At 35.2% G+C, this 20,248-nt stretch overlaps 1 protein-coding gene across 5 annotated transcripts in view; it reads left to right on the forward strand.

Annotated features, from left to right (window-relative positions):
* The first annotated feature begins 765 nt into the window (after nt 1–765).
* The window catches only part of LOC149207508 (glucose-6-phosphate 1-dehydrogenase, cytoplasmic isoform-like), a 240,750-nt gene continuing 221,267 nt past the window's right edge, over nt 766–20,248 (forward strand). Inside the window, exons 1-3 of one of the 5 annotated variants that reach the window (XM_089395763.1) lie at nt 7,744–8,088; nt 9,659–9,743; nt 13,838–14,093. In XM_089395763.1, coding sequence (XP_089251889.1) covers nt 13,917–14,093 — 177 coding nt within the window. In that variant the 5' untranslated portion in view covers nt 7,744–8,088; nt 9,659–9,743; nt 13,838–13,916. The other 4 variants (XM_089395764.1, XM_089395761.1, XM_089395760.1 and 1 more) reach the window with 4 other exon arrangements.

Raw genomic sequence — 20,248 nt, forward strand, 5'->3', positions numbered from 1 at the left:
GGAATATCAATATCAAGGAGTCTTTGCCTATTGTCAGAGAGATATTTGCATTCAATGACCTGTTTCCACCAAGCTTTTGAGAGATATTTGCATTCAATGACCTGTTTCCACCAAGCTTTTGGTTCATTGATTAATCTCCAAGCCATTTTGATCCCAAAAGCGAGGTTTAGAATTTTGGGGGCTCTAATTCCCAGCCCACCTCTATCTGAAGATTGAAATTTACTAAATATTTTTTAATAAAATAAAATTATAGCATTTTTAGAGAATTTTGGAGAAAGATTAGAGAGTCTTTTTAGGATGTCAAAATTATAGTGAGCTCGGAAGACTTCTCTCCAGGCCTTTTGAGCATAGGAATAAAATCTTAAATCAAACTAAATAATTCGTTTCTTTAGATCCGATTAGCTTTTAAATTTGCTCTCATAAAAATCTGGCAAGGATTTTTGTAAATCCAAATTATAATTGTGAAACTTCAAGATTTTGGATACCCAATATTTTTACTTGTGTTAAATCCATTTCCACCATAAAATACATTATTTAAACACTCCTGGGGCCAATTTTTTTTATTTTTTTACGGAACTCCGACTTTTTCTTAACAGTATGAACAAATTTGTAACCTCAATGAATTACGCCAAATTTATTTATTCGCGCCAAATTTATTTACTCGCAAGGCAGGTCATTCATGGCTCATGTCCACGTCAGCGGTTGTTAATAAGTCGATGATGCCACGACGGAAGAGAATGGTAAAATAATAAATTTTACCGTCAGATGACGGCAGCGAGGATTTCCGCTCATTCACGTTTCTTGATTAAAATATATTTGAGTTTGTGCGAATCGCTGCATTATTTTGGCACGGATTTGCTTCCTTTGTAACTTGAATTCAGGACGTCGCGAGATCGAAATCGGTTCATGCTAGTCTCGGGTAACATCCCCAGTCTTTCGCGGCAAAATCTTTGGCTTATGAAGTTTTATTTTACATTTTGTATTTTTCCTGTTAAATAAAATTCTACCACTGTTATTTGTCTCTTCTTTGAATTCGAGTAAAGGATCTGAACTTTAGAACAGAAGAATGAGCTCCAGAGTTTTATTTTACATTTTCTATTTTTCCAGTTAAATAAAATTCTATCACTGTTATTCGTCTCTTCTTTGAATTCGAGTAAAGGATCTGAACTTTAGAACAGAAGAATGAGCTCCAGAGTTTTATTTTACATTTTCTATTTTTCCAGTTAAATAAAATTCTATCACTGTTATTTGTCTCTTCTTTGAATTCGAGTAAAGGATCTGAACTTTAGAACAGAAGAATGAACTCCAGAGTATATCATTTGTTATATTTTATTTTGCAAGAATTTCCGGAAGAAAATTTCATGTTTTTGTAATGTAAATGTGAGAAATAAAGTTGTAGATCCGCTGAGTGAATGGATCTTGACTGTAAATTTAACAGCTTTTAGTAGTTAGCGAGCCGAGCAGTAAAATTTGTGAAGGGCCTACAATGCATTGGAAATGATTCGTGTGTTTCTGTGTCACCACTTCAGAACCGCAGAAACGGTGAAAGTTAGGGTAATCACTGTCTCTTTGATGAGTAACCGTGAAATTTTTTCGATTTAGCTGTTGCTTACACTGTATCTTTGCCGCTAAGAAATTCTGTTAGCGGAAGTCGACCTAACCTTCAATTTCATCCAGGCAGAGGGATACCTACCTTTAGACGATTCTATAAAATCGCTCAGAATAGCCTGTATTTGTTCCTGTTCAGGGTTCGGCACGCTGTGGATCCAAGCGGGCGGGCGTCCCTTATATTAGAATTGACCAGATTAGAGTTGATTCTTACCTCTATATTTATAGCCTAGTAGTGCCGTGGGGACGGATGAGAGTCGAGCAATGGAGTACGGTTACTGTAAATTCTTCCGTTGTAAGTTCTTCCGTTGCCATTGCCCTGACAGCCGCCTCCTCATATGATTTTGAGAAGCTATAGCTCTGGCCGTATTTTCCGCTTGCGAGTTTTAACAGTATGCTCGTTCGTTAACTGCTGGTTTTTCTTATTTCGGTGGTTTAATTAATTGCGATTAGTCATAACAGCTATTTATATGTTTTAAAATATAATATTTTTTATTATAAATGAAAAAAATTATTATTTATATTTATTTTTAAAACATAAAATATTAAACATAATAGTGATGTCTAGGTAACATCCAGGTGTGAACCCACGTGAACATACCATTTTTATATTTGAATTAAATATAATTTTAAAATATTAATTTAATTTTTAAATAGATTATTTAAATTTTAAAATGCAATATTATATTTTAATTTATTAAACTAAGAATGTGATAACTCCAAAGATTCTTATAAATGCAAAGATTCTTCTTTAATTAAGTGGGATTCGGTAAGCTCACCTACTCTTGGCATTAGAAAATCAAACTGCCAAAGCACTATGCCATGGTAGAGACCCACATGACCCACTTTTTAAAAAGAAGTGGATAATACCAACCAAAAATAATGTTAAAAGCAACCACTTTGGGTTGAGAGATAACAACAACTTCGCATTCTTTCTCTTTCTCTTTATCATCATCTAAAAGATGGGCTACCATCCCCAACCAAAAAAACATTGTAAATTTTTTAATATTAATAATGAAAATATTATACACCAACTCCTTTAAATTAAAAAATTAAAAGATATTGGAGGTACACTATAAGATTTTCAAACTAAAAATTCTCATTGATTATTTGACTAATAATAATTTAAATTTAATTTAATAATTTAAAAAATATAATGTTTTTTTTTTTTTTTAAATTAATGTGAAAGTAATATTTTTATATTTATATTAAAATTAATGAATGCAATAAATATTTAATTATATAGACGAACTCTATATAAATTAAATTTAACCATATATAATATTATTAATATATTTTATATTAATATAAAGGGGATTTTACAATATAATATATACAGTTTTTGGAATTATTTATAATAAAGAAAATTATTAATAATTATAAATTAATAATTTTTTATTTGGATAAGTTTATAGTTACAAGGAATATAAATTCGTGACTTATCATAATGAGTGTTTTGATAGTGTATCTATTCATCATCAATCAAAAATCTATGAACAATTATAGATTAATGATTTACTTTATTATAAATATTTTTTAAAAATGATATATTTTACAATATTCTTTTATTTTAAAATGCTCTTCTTTATACAAGATTTCAAGATTTTTTTTTTGGCATGAAGTTCAAGTTTTATTGATCATTCAGAAATATACATGTCTAACAATGTAAGAATGTTCTGATTTGTTGCTAGGAAAATAAGGCGAGTGGCAATGCCTTAGTCCTTTAGCTAACAAAATTTTGAAGACATAATAAAAACCAAAATAAACATACATCGTTTCCTAAAAAATGATGGCCTTAAGGCAAGTGACATGAGTAGACTAAGAAACTAGAGATAAAATAAGACCACTATAAAAGCAAAAAATCACGGAGACGGTGTGGAATGAGAAGAATGCACCTCTATGGGATCCTTGCTCTACTAATGTGGACTCCCTGGATCTAGTGGGACACCTAGGTGGGCCTCTATCCTTCCCAATATACAATTGAAATCCTTCATTTGAAGTTGGAGCTCGTCCATCATAAGCAATTTTTATCCTTGGTATCATTTCTGTCCAACAGTAACAAGGATTTCATATGCCAATACAAGTCAATGGTTCGAAGATATTGGTTTTACCCACCACACGTGTTCCCTGTGTTTGGGATCCACACAACGATTTCAATAGCAATATTAGTATTTAAGAGATAACCCTTCTTTACTACAATTTTCTGCTCCGCCTCACTAAGCTCCCTCTATATGGATGCCAAGGTTTGCTCCTGAAAGTTCCAAGCTGAGGACTTTGTGTTGAAGTGGATTCTCAAGGACCCCTCGACATGTAATATGCAACTCCTCTCTGATAGTGAACTCTCTAGTGAGGCATAACTAAAGTATATCACATAATTGAAATTAAGTGTTAAGTAATTCCCCACTAGGAGAGCTCTAGTAACTGAGGGAATGATATGAAAGGAGTTTGTGCATGCCCTTGGCCAGGAGCTAAGACACAATGAGTGAGAGAGCTAACTAAGGATAAATTGAGCACCCCTGAAGGAAAAAACAAATTATGAGTTGGTGCAATCACATGTTCCATGCGTGGATGCCTATTTTCACTACCTTGTAGCCAAGGGAGGGGGGCTGGAGGAAACAAATTGGAGTTGGCACTCAGAATCATGAAAGAATGTGGCAGAAACAACTCTAGGAGAGCACATAATAATTGAGAGTCCTTGAGAGATTTACAAAATAATCCTTATCCTCCAACGACTGTCAGCACAAGGAGATAATTCTCCTTTAAGTTATCTTCTAACCATAAGTTCTTTGCATTCATGAAAACAAGTGAGAGAAAACACTCTGATACATGGCCAAGGTGGCGAATAGACAAAGGTGACAGATACCAATTATAAATTTCCATGACTAAATCAAAAGAAGAGATTGTGTTATATAATCCATGGGAGGGACGACATGGCATGTCCCTTCCCATAATTACTTGGTGGGATAGGTGCCATGCTTCCCTCCCACTTATCACGTCCCACCTCACCCCATCTAGATAATTTCAATATATTGTTAATTCTAATGTATTTTCATATTTGAAAAAAAATGCACTATGCAATGTGTTGATAAGTATTCTTCATGAACATTGGTTTTTCCTTGTGTCACCCTTGATGTAAATTTAGTATTAAAGTTACTTTTGAAATTGTAAGGAAAAACGTAAATGTACTGTAAAAATATGTTGATAAGTAATTTCTAGTTCCATTGATACATTGATTGGTTTTGTTTTGATTAACAATTATCGTAGTCTTATTAGCCAAATTGTCAAAGTATTTAGTGAGCAGGTTCTAGTCCAAATTATATTACAAGTTATTTTCAAGTATATTAGGAAAGATAATGTATTTTTAGGTAAAAAGTTTCGTTGTGAATGTATTAAAAAAATAAAAACACTTATACTATAGAATATAACCATATATTTTTTTCTTTTTTTTCTTGAAGGTGACAAAATTTGTTGATTCTAGACTTCTGTGATCCATATTGTTATTCAAAATGTCTTTCAGATTAATCACATCATTAGATTGCGGTCGAAGTTTCAAACCATTTAATATGGTTCATCCTCAGAACAAAGATTATTAATGTGACAAAATTTATTATGGTTTGTGAATTTATAATTCCATCAATATTACTTTGATTGACAACTATTAGAACTTCATAAGTTAAATAATCAAAAGTATTTAATGAACTTGTTATAATCCAAACAATAAAAAAGAGATATTACTAAATATTTTTCAAGTATCTTTAAAAAAAAAAAATTAACCCATCTCGTGTGCCACATGACTTATTACAATAAAAGGCTTAAATTTGAGTGTTAGACTTAGTGTGTCTTCAAATTTTGAAAAAGAGATAGTTCCTTATCTGATTAGCATATTGGTGGTCCCAAAAAAGAAAATGTCTGTTACAGGGAAAAGCTAGTGGATTTAAACATAAAAAATGGCATGCAAAACTAAATAAAAATAGAGAATTCCACCTCTATTGTCTTTGGAGTCGATTTGCTAGTTGTACTTAACGCTATCAATTAATCCAAATGGGCGTCCATTAGCTCCATATGGTAGTTCATTATCTTCCTCTCAAATTGCAACTTATCTAGCCTTAGGAGGATTTCAATGTTGGCATCATTTTGCTCCAAAAGTACCTTGTGAATGGTTGTTTTAATTTCCTAATACAGGGCGAATGTATGGGTATATTGGCTATGGTATCCTCTAGTGTGACATATGCGAGGTACACATGCTGCAACATTTGTCATTATTTCCAAAACATAGAGGCAATCCCTCTCCTGAGTTGCTTCTTCCTCTGTCACATAGAGTTCCCGTGGAATCTTGGATGTAACTTGATAGTGAAAGTGATAAGCAGAGCTTTCTACTCTTAATTGAGCCCGAGAGCTACCTTGACTCATTGGACTCCATCTTTCTTCATGACCTTGACCATGATGAGTCATCTTAGTAGCCAAAAAAGGAATTAGAGGAGGAGAGAGCAACAAAGGAAAGAAAGATCTATGAAAGCAAAAGTGAGGGCAGGGGAAAGGAAAAGCCAAGGCAAGGGATGGAAGATATTGCTAAGAGAGAGGCGTGAGTACAAGTTAAAGGAGCTTAGGGGCAAGGACAACGAGCAAGTCGGGGATTGAATCCAAACGCACTCAAGTAGATTGGAGAGGGCGAGGAAACAATCACCTTAATTGGTAGAGGAACCTAGAGAGTCAGGTGATAGATGAGGGATGATCATATTGTGAGGGTGGAAGGAAATAAATGACTTACTCACCGACAGAGCCATAAACAAGAGAGGGTAGACTACCATAATTGAAACAATAAGGAAGATATCATTATAACAAGTGTGCACGAGGAAGTATTTGCTAAAGAGAATGTTCACAACCATAACAGAAACCAACCTGTGTGAACTTAGAGGCCTTATCATTTTAAATTGGTGAGGGATGACGTGACACATCCCTGACATTCACTACACAAGGCGATTGTTACCTTGTTCCTCTCCTACATCTCTCTTCCCTTATCACCCCATCTAGAGAAGTTTAATTATAGTCCTTAATATCAAGTATAATGGAAAATTTAATGTTTTATATTTTATAATTTTTTTAGAATTCATATTAATTATAATTAATGAAAATAATTCATATTAAATATTATATATATAAAAGTTCTAGGTAAAGAAAAAAACACCATTAAATAAATATATTATCATATTATAATATTTATAATAAAAAATATTAATAACTAAAAATTAATTTTATTTTTCAAATTAATTAATTAAGTACCAAACTATTTTATAGTGGGGTGGAATTTGACTATTTAACATCTTTAAATATAATAGCTTGCAAATGATTTATGGATGGAATTTGACTATTTAACATCTTTAAATATAATAGCTTGCAAATGATTTATGGATGGAATTTGACTATTTAACATCTTTAAATATAATAGCTTGCAAATGATTTATGTTGAAAATATATATTTTTTTACTCAAAGAAAACTGTGTAGCTTCTAAGAAAACAAAGAGTTTTATTGATGACTTTGTATGGTTTGAAGGGATGTAGTGTAGCTTTTAAGGAAACAAAGAGTCTTATTGGTAACTTTTGTGTATTGTTTAAATCAATTAAAAGTTAATAAAATAATTTAATTTTTTTATATTATTAAGTAGTATAGTTTGAATGAGTGTAGTGATTAATAACCTGTGTATTTATAGATTTAAAGTCAAAACCCATATATGTAATTTTAATAATTAAATTATTTTATGAGATTAGCAGTTTTTTATTTATAAAAATAAAAATTATTGGATAGAAGATTAATACTAGTTACATTTAAGGAAATGTTTAGATGGATTGGTTATTTTCATGTAAAAGTGGCTTCCAAAACATAAACATATTAATATTGGTGAGGCTAAAACAAAATGAAGAAAATAATAATGACTTCTTCCCACCACCCTAACTACACCCGCTTGATAATTATTATTTAAATTTATTATTATTACCATTAATTTTCATTAATGGTATTTCTCTCGCCTGCTGCATGTAAAATGTCATGGATGACGTTTTGCGTTTTACAATGAGCTTCAAATGCCCACTCTCGGGAAGCACATGTGCGAACAATAACTTGATCCACAATTTACCGACCAAGAGCATAGCGCTGGCCAGATTCGTTAACCACATTCAGCCGCCGCCTCGCTTAGCGCAATTTCTTTAAGTCACGACTCACGAGTCACCGACCAGGTCAGCATCTGTAATGTTGACGCCGTTGATTGAGTCCGCGCGGCGCAGAGTGACTGGCCAAAGATTTGACAATAATGGGCCACGAATTTTCCGTCAAATGACGGCGGCCCAGATGAACGGTCAATCACGGCTAGAGAGCAAATATATACATAACCTTATGAATCGTTCCTTTTTCGAGGACGAATATGCTTAATTTGGATCTTGAATTCAGGAATTCCCAAGGTCGAAACTGATTGAGATCAATCTTGGGTAACATTCTAAGTCTTTGGCCTTTGAAGTTTTATTCTGCGTTTTCCTTGTAAATGGATTCCCTCTCTTTTCGATTAAAGTGTCTGAATTTTAGCACAGAAAAAATGAGCTCCAGATCGGATAATTTATTACATTTTATTTAGCATATACAGCCGTGATAAATTTCAGGTTCTAAATTTAGCCTAATGGATGATGTCTGCAATAAAGATCTAGATAGCTTAGTGAGCGAAGTATCATTGTCTGTAAATTTAACAGTTTTTAGTATTTGCTGAGCGGATCAGTTGAAGAGACTCAAAGCAATTGAAGGGCTTCGAGTGTTTAGGTCAGCGTAATTATTTCAGATTCCTGTTATAATGACCGTGCTTTGATTAAAAGCCGCCAAAATTTGTTGATTTATCTGTTACTTGATACTGCTTTTGCTGTTAAGAATCCTGTTAACGTGAGTTGAACTAAATTTAAATTTCATTACAGCAGGACCTGATCGAGAGCTGTAAAACTTTGTTGATTTATCTGTTATTTGACACTGTTTTTGCTGTCAAGAATCTTGTTAACTTGAGCTGAACTAAATTTAGATTTCATTAAGCAATTCAGAACTTACCTTTTAATGACCTAACATTTTGTTCATAAAAGTGTTAGGCTGATTACTCCATGATATAGTGTTGAGGCGAAATTGCCTTGACCACGTCCCTAGCGTGCTGTTGCGTGTACTCGCGCTCTGTGGCGAAACCAGCCATGCCAGCCATGATATTATGTTAATGTGTTTGTTTCCTGTGAACAATGGTTGGGTTCGCAAACAAGCGCGTCTTGGATTGATTAAGTTTGACTAGTGTTATGTATTATTAGATTAAGTCTAACTAGTGTTGAGTATGTATGTATATTTAGATTAAGTTTGATTACTGTTGAGTATGTGTGTGTATTTATACCCATCGAGTGCCATTGTATGAGATACTGGCGAGCGTCGAGCAGTACTGAGACAGGTAATGTTACAGTACTACGAGGGTTATTTTATACCTCTTGTTCTGGTATTGATCTTTATTGGCTGATAATTTCTTCACATGTTTGTCTCTGGTGCTTTTGCTGGGTTGTCTCGCTTGGGTTTATGCATATCAGAGGTCCTACTTATTAACTCTTTAATCTAGCTATTATTTCAATGATTTTATGTATAGCCCACAGTTATAATTTATCAATTTATTCCATTATCGCATATATCTCAATTAAAATATAGGTTAGTGGTAACTGGCAAATGCCAAGCGGCTATGAAATAAGGTTGTTTTCTTTACAGAAAAAACCTGTATACCATCAGATGCACATGTTTACTTTTAATATTATGCTTTATTTTTTTTGAAAAACCACATCAATATTCTTTGGGAGGCTGTATATTAGATGTGCAATACTCCAGCTTTTACAGGTGTGCATGTTTTTGTTTGTGAAACACTTAATTGGACCTGGGTGGTTGATTGATGTTGCTTCATGTTCTAAATTTGAAAGTGTTAAGCCTGTTTCATTTGATGCACAAATCTTAATTTTGATAGCTTTGACAAACTGGGTTTACTCTTATTTTGGTTTTCAGCTGGCCAAGCTCAGGGCTCAAAATTCAAATCATAAATGCAAATATGTGTTTATTAGGCACCGACTTTATCACTTTGACTGGCGATGTATGTACCTGCTGCTGATGAATTTTTGATCACTAAAGTTTATCCACTTGCTTACGACAGTCCTGATGATCCCAAGCTCTTTCCACATTACCTCCCCCTGATTGAAAAAGAAAATGGAGTTGGGAGGGTGAACATTAGTTCACCTATGTATGCCCTGGAGAGAGGACAGATCCTACCTCCATATTGGTGTCCGCTCACAGGCTATGGTGATGCAATGGTTGCAAGACAGATGCTCGTTCTGACACATGATTTTCATACATGGCACACTACTTAGCACAATTGTTATGGTCAAAGGGCTGGTGGGGAACAAATTTAGGCTTTAATAAATCAGGGTCTCAAAAAGCTAGAAGAGTTCAAGTTATTGTGGTTTCTCATCTTTTTCCTATCATACTCATTACTCAGTGATTTAAGAAGGTTTAGTTCCCTCAAAATCTTATATAAATGCAACTCACAATAATATAATTTGTAGCTTTGTTTATCACTGGGGTGAAACGAAGTAACTTAGAGATAAGATCCATCTAGATTAATAACTCTTCCAGCATTTATTTTGTGAAGGAATATAGTCTGGCTTTTCACTCCCCCAAAATGACAGTAGATTCTCATGAACTAAGGCACGGAGTCATTTCATTTGTTGGAACGGCAACTCCGGTTCTTAAGACATAATCTAGTTAGTTTGGATTAAAAATTGCAAGGCAGCTAAACACAATGTAAAACCTGAATGTTGAGTTGTGCAAAATTATAAATGTTAAGCTGTCCATTTGGAACTGTCAAGTAATCAAATGGAGTTGTGCAAAATTATAAATGTTAAGCTGTCCATTTAGAACTGTCAAGAAGTCAAAATGGTTAGAACAATATTGATGTTAAACTCCTTAGAAAGATTTACTATGCCTTTAGTTCTGGTTTATTCCATAGACAACTTGGATATTTCTGTTTATGCAGTTGGTAGTAACAGAAAATCCCACGACAGTAAATCTGCATATTGCAACTCACATTTCTTTAATAATCCGGATTACATGTGATTGCAGCTATCTTGTAGAGGAACAGGAGATCTATAAAATACTTAATTTGCGTTGCTTTTCATGTGAAATTCATTTACTTTCTTTTGCATACTTCCGGAGCACAAGTACAATAAATATTAAAAATCATTACAAGTTGTTACATTCGTCCTTTTGGAACTTTGGTAATTCAGTTACATGGCTGTAGCCTGTTAAAGGCATGCCAAAAGTTTTCTCCTCTCTTTATCCTGATTTGGTTGTAAAATATATATCATTTTTTGCAGTGTTATTTACGATATTTTGTAAGATGTGTGACCCTTTTTATCATCTAATGAAGAAAAGCAATTATTTAATTTCAAAATTATGACTGGCAGAATATAGTAGTGTAATTTTTTTTTTTTTTTTTGTAAGGGATCGGCATTAGCTTCCCTATAGATTCCTCCCTATTCAAGCCATTGGAAACTTTTGATACATTATAAAGATGGCAATCCTTTATGGAGACAGTATGTTCAACCAAAATTCCTCACGGTTTAAAACAGAGGACATGACTTAATTTTGCTTTAGTAGAATGTTTATCAATGATATGGCAGCATTCTTTCTTCCTGCTACTCAGCTTCTCTTAATGCTAGCCGAGGCATACTTGTTTCTGTATCAAATAGATGTCAATGATTGCTTATTGCTTTTTTAACAGATTCCTCTTGGTTGAAACTGTATTGCAATTTCTAAGTAAGCCACAAAATTTCTAAGCTTTGTTAGGTTGTAGCCGTGGATCATTTCTTATGTATTGGATTATAATCATTCATAAGGTAAAATGAACATGTTCGATTCAGCCTAGGTTGCTAGAATTTTCTTTTTCCTGAGGAAAATTTGGTGCCATATCTTAACATGTTTTCCTAAGTATTAAAGTTCATTTTGTACACAAAACATCTTAAACACATTGAATCGGATAAAATTTGAGGGGAGCCTCGCACATGCAACGAAGAAAGATATTTGATGCATGGATGTTCTCTCCTATTAAAGAACATTCAAAACTTCGTTTTAGATGAGTCATTCTCTAACCGTCAATACTCTTGCACGTTACTTTAATGCATAGGTATCATGTGAACTTTATAGAGGAATATCAATCAAACTCACTTAGCATGAAATCAATCTCTATATACTATAAACTAGTTTACTGATTGAACTCTTATCCAAAAGGGCTTTCGTACCTAAAGGTTCTGATACTATTAAGTTTATCTTCTGTTGGATTACTTTAACTGGATGCATTGTAGGATGCATTTATCATTCCTTAAAATGCTTAGCATTGTAGGAGACATGGTTTATCAGTCTAAGATTTCCTTATCCCTTTTAATGCTGAATTCTTGGGCATTGACCTTGGCAGTTAGGTTTACTGTCTGCAATCAGACCTAATTGACTGCATTGTTCTTTTGCTATACTATCTCTCCGAATTTTTCTTTCTGTGATTGTCGCATTGCATCATATCCTGGGAATTCTTAATTTGCATGTAAAAGGTCAGGAAACATGTTTGCCACAAAGAATAATTAAGAGCATGATATAAGAATTAGGTGTTATTACCTAGGAAAAAATAGTTTTGTGAGTAGGGAAATGAATAATGAATGTAACATACAAAGATAAATAGGGAGAAATACGGGAAAAGTAAAAAAAAAAGAGCTGTGAAATTGTAACACCTTTCTTGTTTTACTGTTCAGTCACGGAATGAACATTGAAATAAGAAGATATATTTTATCTTTCGTATTGTCCTTGATTCAGAGAAACCGCGGGAGTTTTACAAGAATTGGTCAAACTGTGCCGTCAAACATAATGAAATATAATTCATTTCAAGTGTGTGAACCTTTATCTTTCTACATTTCATGTAAGCATAAAAAATAGACATTGACTTAAAGGTTGTAGGTGTTGTTCAGGCGGGGAATTTACAGGCGATAATTTTACCAATTAAGCTTCAAGTTGAATTAAGCATATTTTAGGAAAACAAACATGGTATGGTAACTTTACAGATCTAGCCCACGTACCATGGTATCATGCTGTAGTTTTTACAAAAGCTACAGCAATGTATCTTATGAGGAGGCTTTCTACCATTCTCCAACAATCGTTATTGATTTCGAGAAATTCCTTATCCACTTTTTCATATATATATATAGAGAGAAAGAGAGAGATAAACTTATGAGCTACATGTAATCTGATCTGGTGAAGTCAGAGTAATACTGTTTATAAAACATAGCTAATCCAGCTGGACCGCCTTGCTTCAGTGTTATAAGATAATGCTATTTCTGGGATGAAGATTCTAAATGGGTTTTCACTACGCATTCATTAGGCAATAAATTGATAATTTGCAACTGAGATTTGGGTTTTGGTTGGAAGGCACTCATTTAGTTGTTGGACTTTTATTAGAAGGAATTACGTAAATGAGATATTGGGAGCTGAGAGTATTATGCTTTGGTGATTGAGGTATTGTTTAGTTGCTACCAGACTGGTATTGAGTCCTTGAAACATGTTTATGATTGCTGTTCAGTGTTTGGTGTGTACATTAATACTGGCAAAAGCACGTAAAGTGTTACCCGGCAGATGTCCAGAATCTAGCACAAATCTGAGCAAGTAATCAGACATTGAATCAAAGATTATTACAATTTGACGAAAAAACAAAAGCAGATTGTGAACATATCAGAACAAAGTTTCCAATGGTGGTTAGATTTACTTTAGCATAACAGTTGGCATGATTGGGCTCTAAGAAATATATTGCCTTTTCAATTTGATGAATTAACCCCTTTTCAGCTGTCGGTGTCAAGGATATAGTGCAATGGATGGAGAAATTGTTTGATATGAACATCAACTTGATAAGTATTAACAAACAATTAGGATAGTTTCGGATGGAATCATGCTATCCTACACTGTCATAGATAATTTTCTGTAACTTCTTTTGTTGGCTATTATATAGTTGTCAGCTTTTTAAATGCTTCAAGATGGAAGATAAAGAGAGCTTATATAGATAATTTTGTCTTTGGTTTTAAATATGCAAAAGGAATTTTTCCATGAGTAAAGCCTATTAAAGCTTATCTTTCATATGGTGCCTTGCTGTTGTAGGTTGGAACTGGGGAGAACTAGACAAGGTGGAGTAAATTCTCTGTTAAGTGGACCTTGATAAGATCAAATAAGAGGAAGAATGGGTTCTGGTGGAAGTCCTTCAAAGCTGGAGTCTGAATCTTTGAGTTCTTCAACAGTAAGCTTATCAAATACAACAGAAAGTGGCTGCCAGCCCCTTTCTATTGTAGTTCTAGGAGCTTCTGGAGATCTTGCCAAAAAGAAAACTTTTCCCGCGCTATTCAACCTGTTCCGTCAGGTATGTCTAATTTATATGAAATTTCTTAAGATAATGTCTTATTCATTTGAGTTTGGTATTACTCATAAAGTCAGTGACAGTCACTGAAGCTGACGAGTTCGCTTAGAAACTGCAGCAGATCCATGGGTATCTTCATAACTTTTATTCAACTCCATGGTTCTTTTCATACAGTCAAACTTCAAACTTTAAAAGAATGTTAAGCTAGATCTGGTGGCTGGCTCCCAGCTTTTCATTTGTGGTTTTTCCAATCTTTATTGTTCTAACGTGAACCTGAGATATTTGGCTAATGTAAAGTTTCTGCTAGACTTACACACATAAATTTCTGCTATACTTACTAGCTTATCCATAGGGGCAAAGTTCCATGGTTGAAGTTCCTATCATTCATGGGGATTATTTATAACTTCCAACAAAATACTTATCCAATTATGGGAAAAATTTCACCCCAAAAAGGTTTGAGTTTGTCCATTTATTTACTTATTCCATAATTTTTTGTCTATTAAATTAATAAGTGAGAACTTTTCTTCATCTGTCCAAGTTCAATTCCTAACAGATAGTATTGTTGCATCTTACTTAGAATTCCTTAAAATGACACATCCGATGAGTTTAGCAATGTTAGCTTTAATTGAGCCGAGAGGCTCATTCTACAACCCAGTATGAGGGGATGTGTAAGTTTGTCCGTCCGTCCGTCCATTGAGTTGACATGTGCCCCTTTAAAAAAAATAAAATAAAATTATGCTCTAAATAGAAAAATAATGTCAGCTATAATATAAAAAAATGAATGTGCTATAAAGTAATTAGAAGTAAAAAAAATGTGTGAGTAAAATGTTTAAATCTTATACTTTTCAAATTATTTTAACAATAGATTTAAATAAATTATTTGAAGATCTATGTTAACTAATTTATGTCGATATCAATTTCATATATATTTATATATAGATTTTTTTTTAATAAAATATTTTAATGTTGTATAAAAAAAAATATTCAATGTGGGTTATCAATAAAATATTTTAATACAAATTAATATTGACATATATGTAAAAATATATTAATAATTAAAAACTATTTTAATTTGCACTATAAAATGTCTTGATGTACATGTTATGTAAAATATTTTAATGTCAATTATGTATATATTATATATCATTTAATTTTTTTTATGTATATACTATGAAAAAATTAAATTTTTATGGTTAAAATGTATATTTAGTCCTAAATTGTTAATTTTAGTTAACAATGGTATGTTCTATGCTTAGCACAATTTACTTCAATGTTCCTTAGTAGCCCAATAACAATTTCCAATTTCCAATAGCAATCACAATAATCACATTGATAGTAAAAGCAGATAGAACATGAAACAAAATGTAGAAGACAAGCCAAGACAAGAGGACACCAGATTTGGCGGATGCCAAGGAAAAACCCCAATGTGGGGAAAACCCTTTGATCAATTATTCTTATTATTAAATCAAAAGTTCAACAGAGAGAGAGTACAAAAGTCAAATTGACTTGCCCAATACAATGTCCAAACAACTTTGTAAATTTCTGCAGTCAACTGCAGTCAAACTTTATCCCTAACCAGAAAGTCAACATTGGTCAAAACAACAACAAATCGTCCTCCAAAAAAATCTGTCTTTCTCAGTCAAACTCGGCTTGATCAGGAGGACAAATTCAACCCAAAACAGCTCGGTCAAAGGAGAGAGAAAATTGCTGTAAATTTTCTATGGTCAAACAATAGTCAACCTTGAAGTCAACGCAAGTCAAACAACCCAAAATTTCTCGATTTTTGTGCCCAGAGACGCGGCCTAGAAAAATCAAACTTTTGACCTCAAAAAAGCAGTCAAACTTGGTCAACAAACCCTCGGTCAACACTGGTCAAACCTGTCCCAGAACTTTGAAATTTCGGTCTGCAATTCTGCCCAGAAAACTTGTCCTCCTTGCCACACGTGTGAGAGAGAGAAGTTGCCCAATAGCTGTACGAACCAATCAGATGAAGAGAGAGAAGAATGTGTGAGTGATGAATGTGCCAAATGAGGTGTGAGGTCTCTTGTATTTATACAATTCGTTGTGGGTGAAGAGACACATCCATTGGGCTTCTTGAGCCTACATGCTGATGAGGCCGATCTGAACAATTTGCACATGTGTGGGCATAAATTCAAAATCACACTTCTTCTTATCCGAATGAGATGATCTTTATATCAATCTTGGACCTCTAGAAAAGAGGAATCAAATGTGATCATCATCTCCATCAAATGAGTTGTCCCAAGGTGGAATTTTTCCTTAGTTGCCAATTTTAACACTCCCTCTCAACTAGGGAGAATTTCACCAGCCAATCCATTTGTCGTCATCATGCCATCCTGTCATCATGTAGAATCTCTGTCATCTTATCTCTGTTCTGCTGAACCATGAAGTAATAATGAAGAAGAATCGATTGAGAGTGAGTCACAAGACTTTAGCACTCTCCACTGACAAAAGTCAGTCCAGAGGTAGAACCTCAAATGATCCTAGATCAAGTTGTTGAACATCATGCATCCTAGACATAGAGAGTACGACAGTACATGATGCGTCCATCGGTAGTGCTATGGCCCCTATCCACATTTCCCAACTCATTCACCAGATGAGAGGTACTTTCCATGAGTTGCGGACTACATGGGTAGGATGTATGCTGGGGCATCAACAGGAAAAGGTGAACCACTCATCTTGCTCTTATGCCATAGGAGAAGGTGAACCACTCATCCTATGCATATGTCAATCGTAGGGGAAGGTGAACCACTCACCCTACACATGTGTCTAGTAGGGGAAGGTGAACCACTCACCCTACACACATGTCACCGTGGGGTATCACAAGGGAAGGTGAACTGCTCACCCTGTACACAACTCACCACATAGGGGAAGGTGAACCACTCACCCTGTACACAACGCACCACATAGGGGAAGGTGAACTACTCACGCTATGGTCGCTCATAGCTCCAAGAAGTACCCCAAGCCCTCAGGAGCTCCCGAAGCTCATTGTCCAACTCAAGCAGGACCCTCATGGAAGGGTCTTTCCATGACTCCAAGTCTCTCTTGGAAGGTTAAGAATTTGACCTTCCCCAAAGGCTTTGTGAGGATATCTACAACGTGCTCATCAGTCTTGATGTGTTGGAGCCTTATTGGTCCCCATTGTACCATATCCCCGATAAAGTGGTACCTGATATCAATGTGTTGGAGTGGTCATGGAACACAGGATTCTTTGAAAGGCAAATCCCACTGTGGTTGTCGCAAAATATCACAGTGGTATCTAACATGTGCTCAAATAGCTCATTGAAGAGCTTCCTCAACCAAACAATTTCACAACAGGCCATACTAGTTGCAATGTATTCGGCCTCAGCAGTGCTTAGTGCAACCATTTTCTGCTTCCTGCTCATCCAAGAAATTGAAGCAGACCCCAATGAGAAGCAACATCCAGACGTGCTCTTATGATCCACCACACCGCCAGCCCAGTCAACATTTGTATATCCATGCAGCCTCAAATTCCCGACAATGTATCTTTGTTTATAATGGATTGTACTCTGAAGATATCTCAAGAGATTCTTAGTAGCAATCCAATGTATGTGATGAGGCTCGACCATATTGACTCAACGTGTTCACAATGAAGCATATGTTAGGATGAGAGTTTACCAAGAACATCAGGGCCCCCACAAGTTGTCTATATTCATAAGGATTTGCCAATTTGGGCCCAGCAACACTTCCACATAGCTTCTTGAAGTTGAGTTCCATTGAAGTAGTCTCAGACTTGCAATCCATGATCCCACATCTCTTGAGCAACTTCACAATGTATTTTCCTTGAGAAAGGAAAATCTCACTTGGTGTTTGCCAGATCTCCAGCCCTAGGAAATAATGCATCAGTCCTAGGTCCTTCATCTCGAACTCGGAAGCCAACTCCCTCTTGCATTGATGAATGAGAGAGTGATCACTTGTCAGAAAGAGATCATCCACATAAAGGACCAGAATGAGAGGTCTGTCCTTTTCAACCTTAAAGTCTAGGTTCGGGTCAACATCGCTCCTTGTAAATCCCAACTTCCTAGGATAGCTATCAATCCTCTCATACCAAGCTCTAAGGGCTTGCTTCAACCCATAAAGGGCTTTCTTCAACCTGCATACATGTGTCTCACAATCTTGAACTTCGAACCCCTCGGGTTGTTCCACATAGACTTCCTCCTTAAGCGAACCATGCAAGAAGACAATTTTGACATCCATCTGGTGTAGGCTCCATCCTTGTGAGACAACAAGGGCTATAATCGAACGGATGGTGGTATATCGATCAACTGGTGCAAATATCTCATCATAGTCTACTCCTTCCTTTTGAGAGAAGCCTTGAGCAAAAATCTGGCCTTGAACTTCTCAACACTCCCATTAGCTCCATGTTTGATCTTGTAGAGCCATTTTGAAGTGACCATTGAATTATCCTTGGGTCTAGGAACCACATCCCAGACATCATTCTTCATGATCGACTCATACTCCTTGTTCATCGCATCCTTCCAAACTAGGTGTTTCACGACTTCTTCGAATGTGCAAGGCTCAGATTATACAATAGTACTCATGGAAGCTAAGTAGCCTTGGTACTTATTTGGCTTTTTGCTTTCACGAAATGTCCCCCTCAGTGCAATATGTTTCTCAGCATCTTCAAGAGTATCTTTGAGCCACAAAGGCCTTTTTCTTGAAGTAGAGGGCTCACTAGGAGGTGGATCAATGGGATCCATCGGACCTTCAACATCGGGCATCGGTTCATCAGACGGAGGTTCATCTTGCTTTTCTGCATCAACATCATCATTGTCCTTCCTAGGGATAGGAAGATTTCGGATCTTTCTAAGAGCAGAATCTTCATCGAAAGTGACATCATGACTTAATTCCACTTCCCTTTGACCAAACACATAGATTCTATATGCCTTCAAAGTTTCACTGTAGCCCACAAATGTTCCTTTCTTCCCAGATGCATCTAGTTTGTTTTTTGCTCTTTCGGCACATGAAAATATATTGGTGAAAACTTCTTCGAGTGTCTTGAAGTCTAAAGCTTGATGTGGGCATTTGTTTTGAACATACACAACAGTGTTGGCAGCTTCTCCCCATAAGAACTTCGGTAGACCTTGGTCATGAAGCATGGCATGGGTGGCTTCTATGATAGTATGATTCTTCCTTTCAGAACCACCAGTTTGTTCAGGGGTATATGCACTAGTGGTCTCCCTCTTAATGCCAGCTTCTCTACAATAGCCTTTGAATTCATTTGACAAATATTTGGTCCCGTTATCGGTGCTCAATATTTTTATCTCTTTCCCTATTTGATTCTCGACCAAGGCTTTGAAAGAGTGGAACCATTTGAACACTTAATCCTTCTTTAAGAAATAAATCCATGTTTTGCAAGAGAAGTCATCCACAAAAATAATATAGTACAAATATCCACCCAAAGATGTCACAGGCAACATACCTGATAGATCAGAATGGACCAATTGAAGAATATCGGTGGTTTGAGTTTCACTTGAGGGGAATGGTCCCCTTGTATGTTTTCCAGCTTCACATCCTTGACAAACACCTTCATGATCTAAGTTGATTTCGGGCATACCTGTGACCATCTTCCTTACATCAGTTAAGGCTTTGAAATGAAGGTGAGCAAATCTCAGGTGCCATAATTCAGATTGAGGAGAAGTATCACAAGTCACTTCCTCCAACCTGATAGAGACCTTCAACCCTAAATCCAAGAGTGAATGCAGCTCTTGGGTTCCTTTGCCAAACACGAACTTTCCCATCATTGAATGTCATTTTGAAACCTTTGTCTTCCATCGTAGAAATAGAGACCAAGTTTTTTTTTTTTCAGATCAGGTACATATAATACTTCTTGTAAGTGGAGGGTTTGACCTTGATTTAAGTGAAGAGTAATAATCCCAATTCCTTTCACGGGATAAGTGGCATTATCCCCAAGTATAATCTCCATATTCATCTTCTTTTCAATCAAGTTTGAGAGAGCTTCTTTGTACCTATTGAAGTGCCTTGAGGCACCACTATCAATCAACCAATGATCCATTGTATCTGGAGGAGAGGCGGTGCTGAGGGTAGAAATAAGATAAAATTCCTTTTGCTTTACTACATTAACCTCTTTATACCTGGAGTTTCTCAACTTTTTGGGA

Source organism: Pinus tabuliformis, chromosome 1_2, assembly GCF_031772625.1.
Source record: "Pinus tabuliformis cultivar Carrire ecotype Pingquan chromosome 1_2, CPIR1, whole genome shotgun sequence".
Taxonomy (NCBI): domain Eukaryota; kingdom Viridiplantae; phylum Streptophyta; class Pinopsida; order Pinales; family Pinaceae; genus Pinus; species Pinus tabuliformis.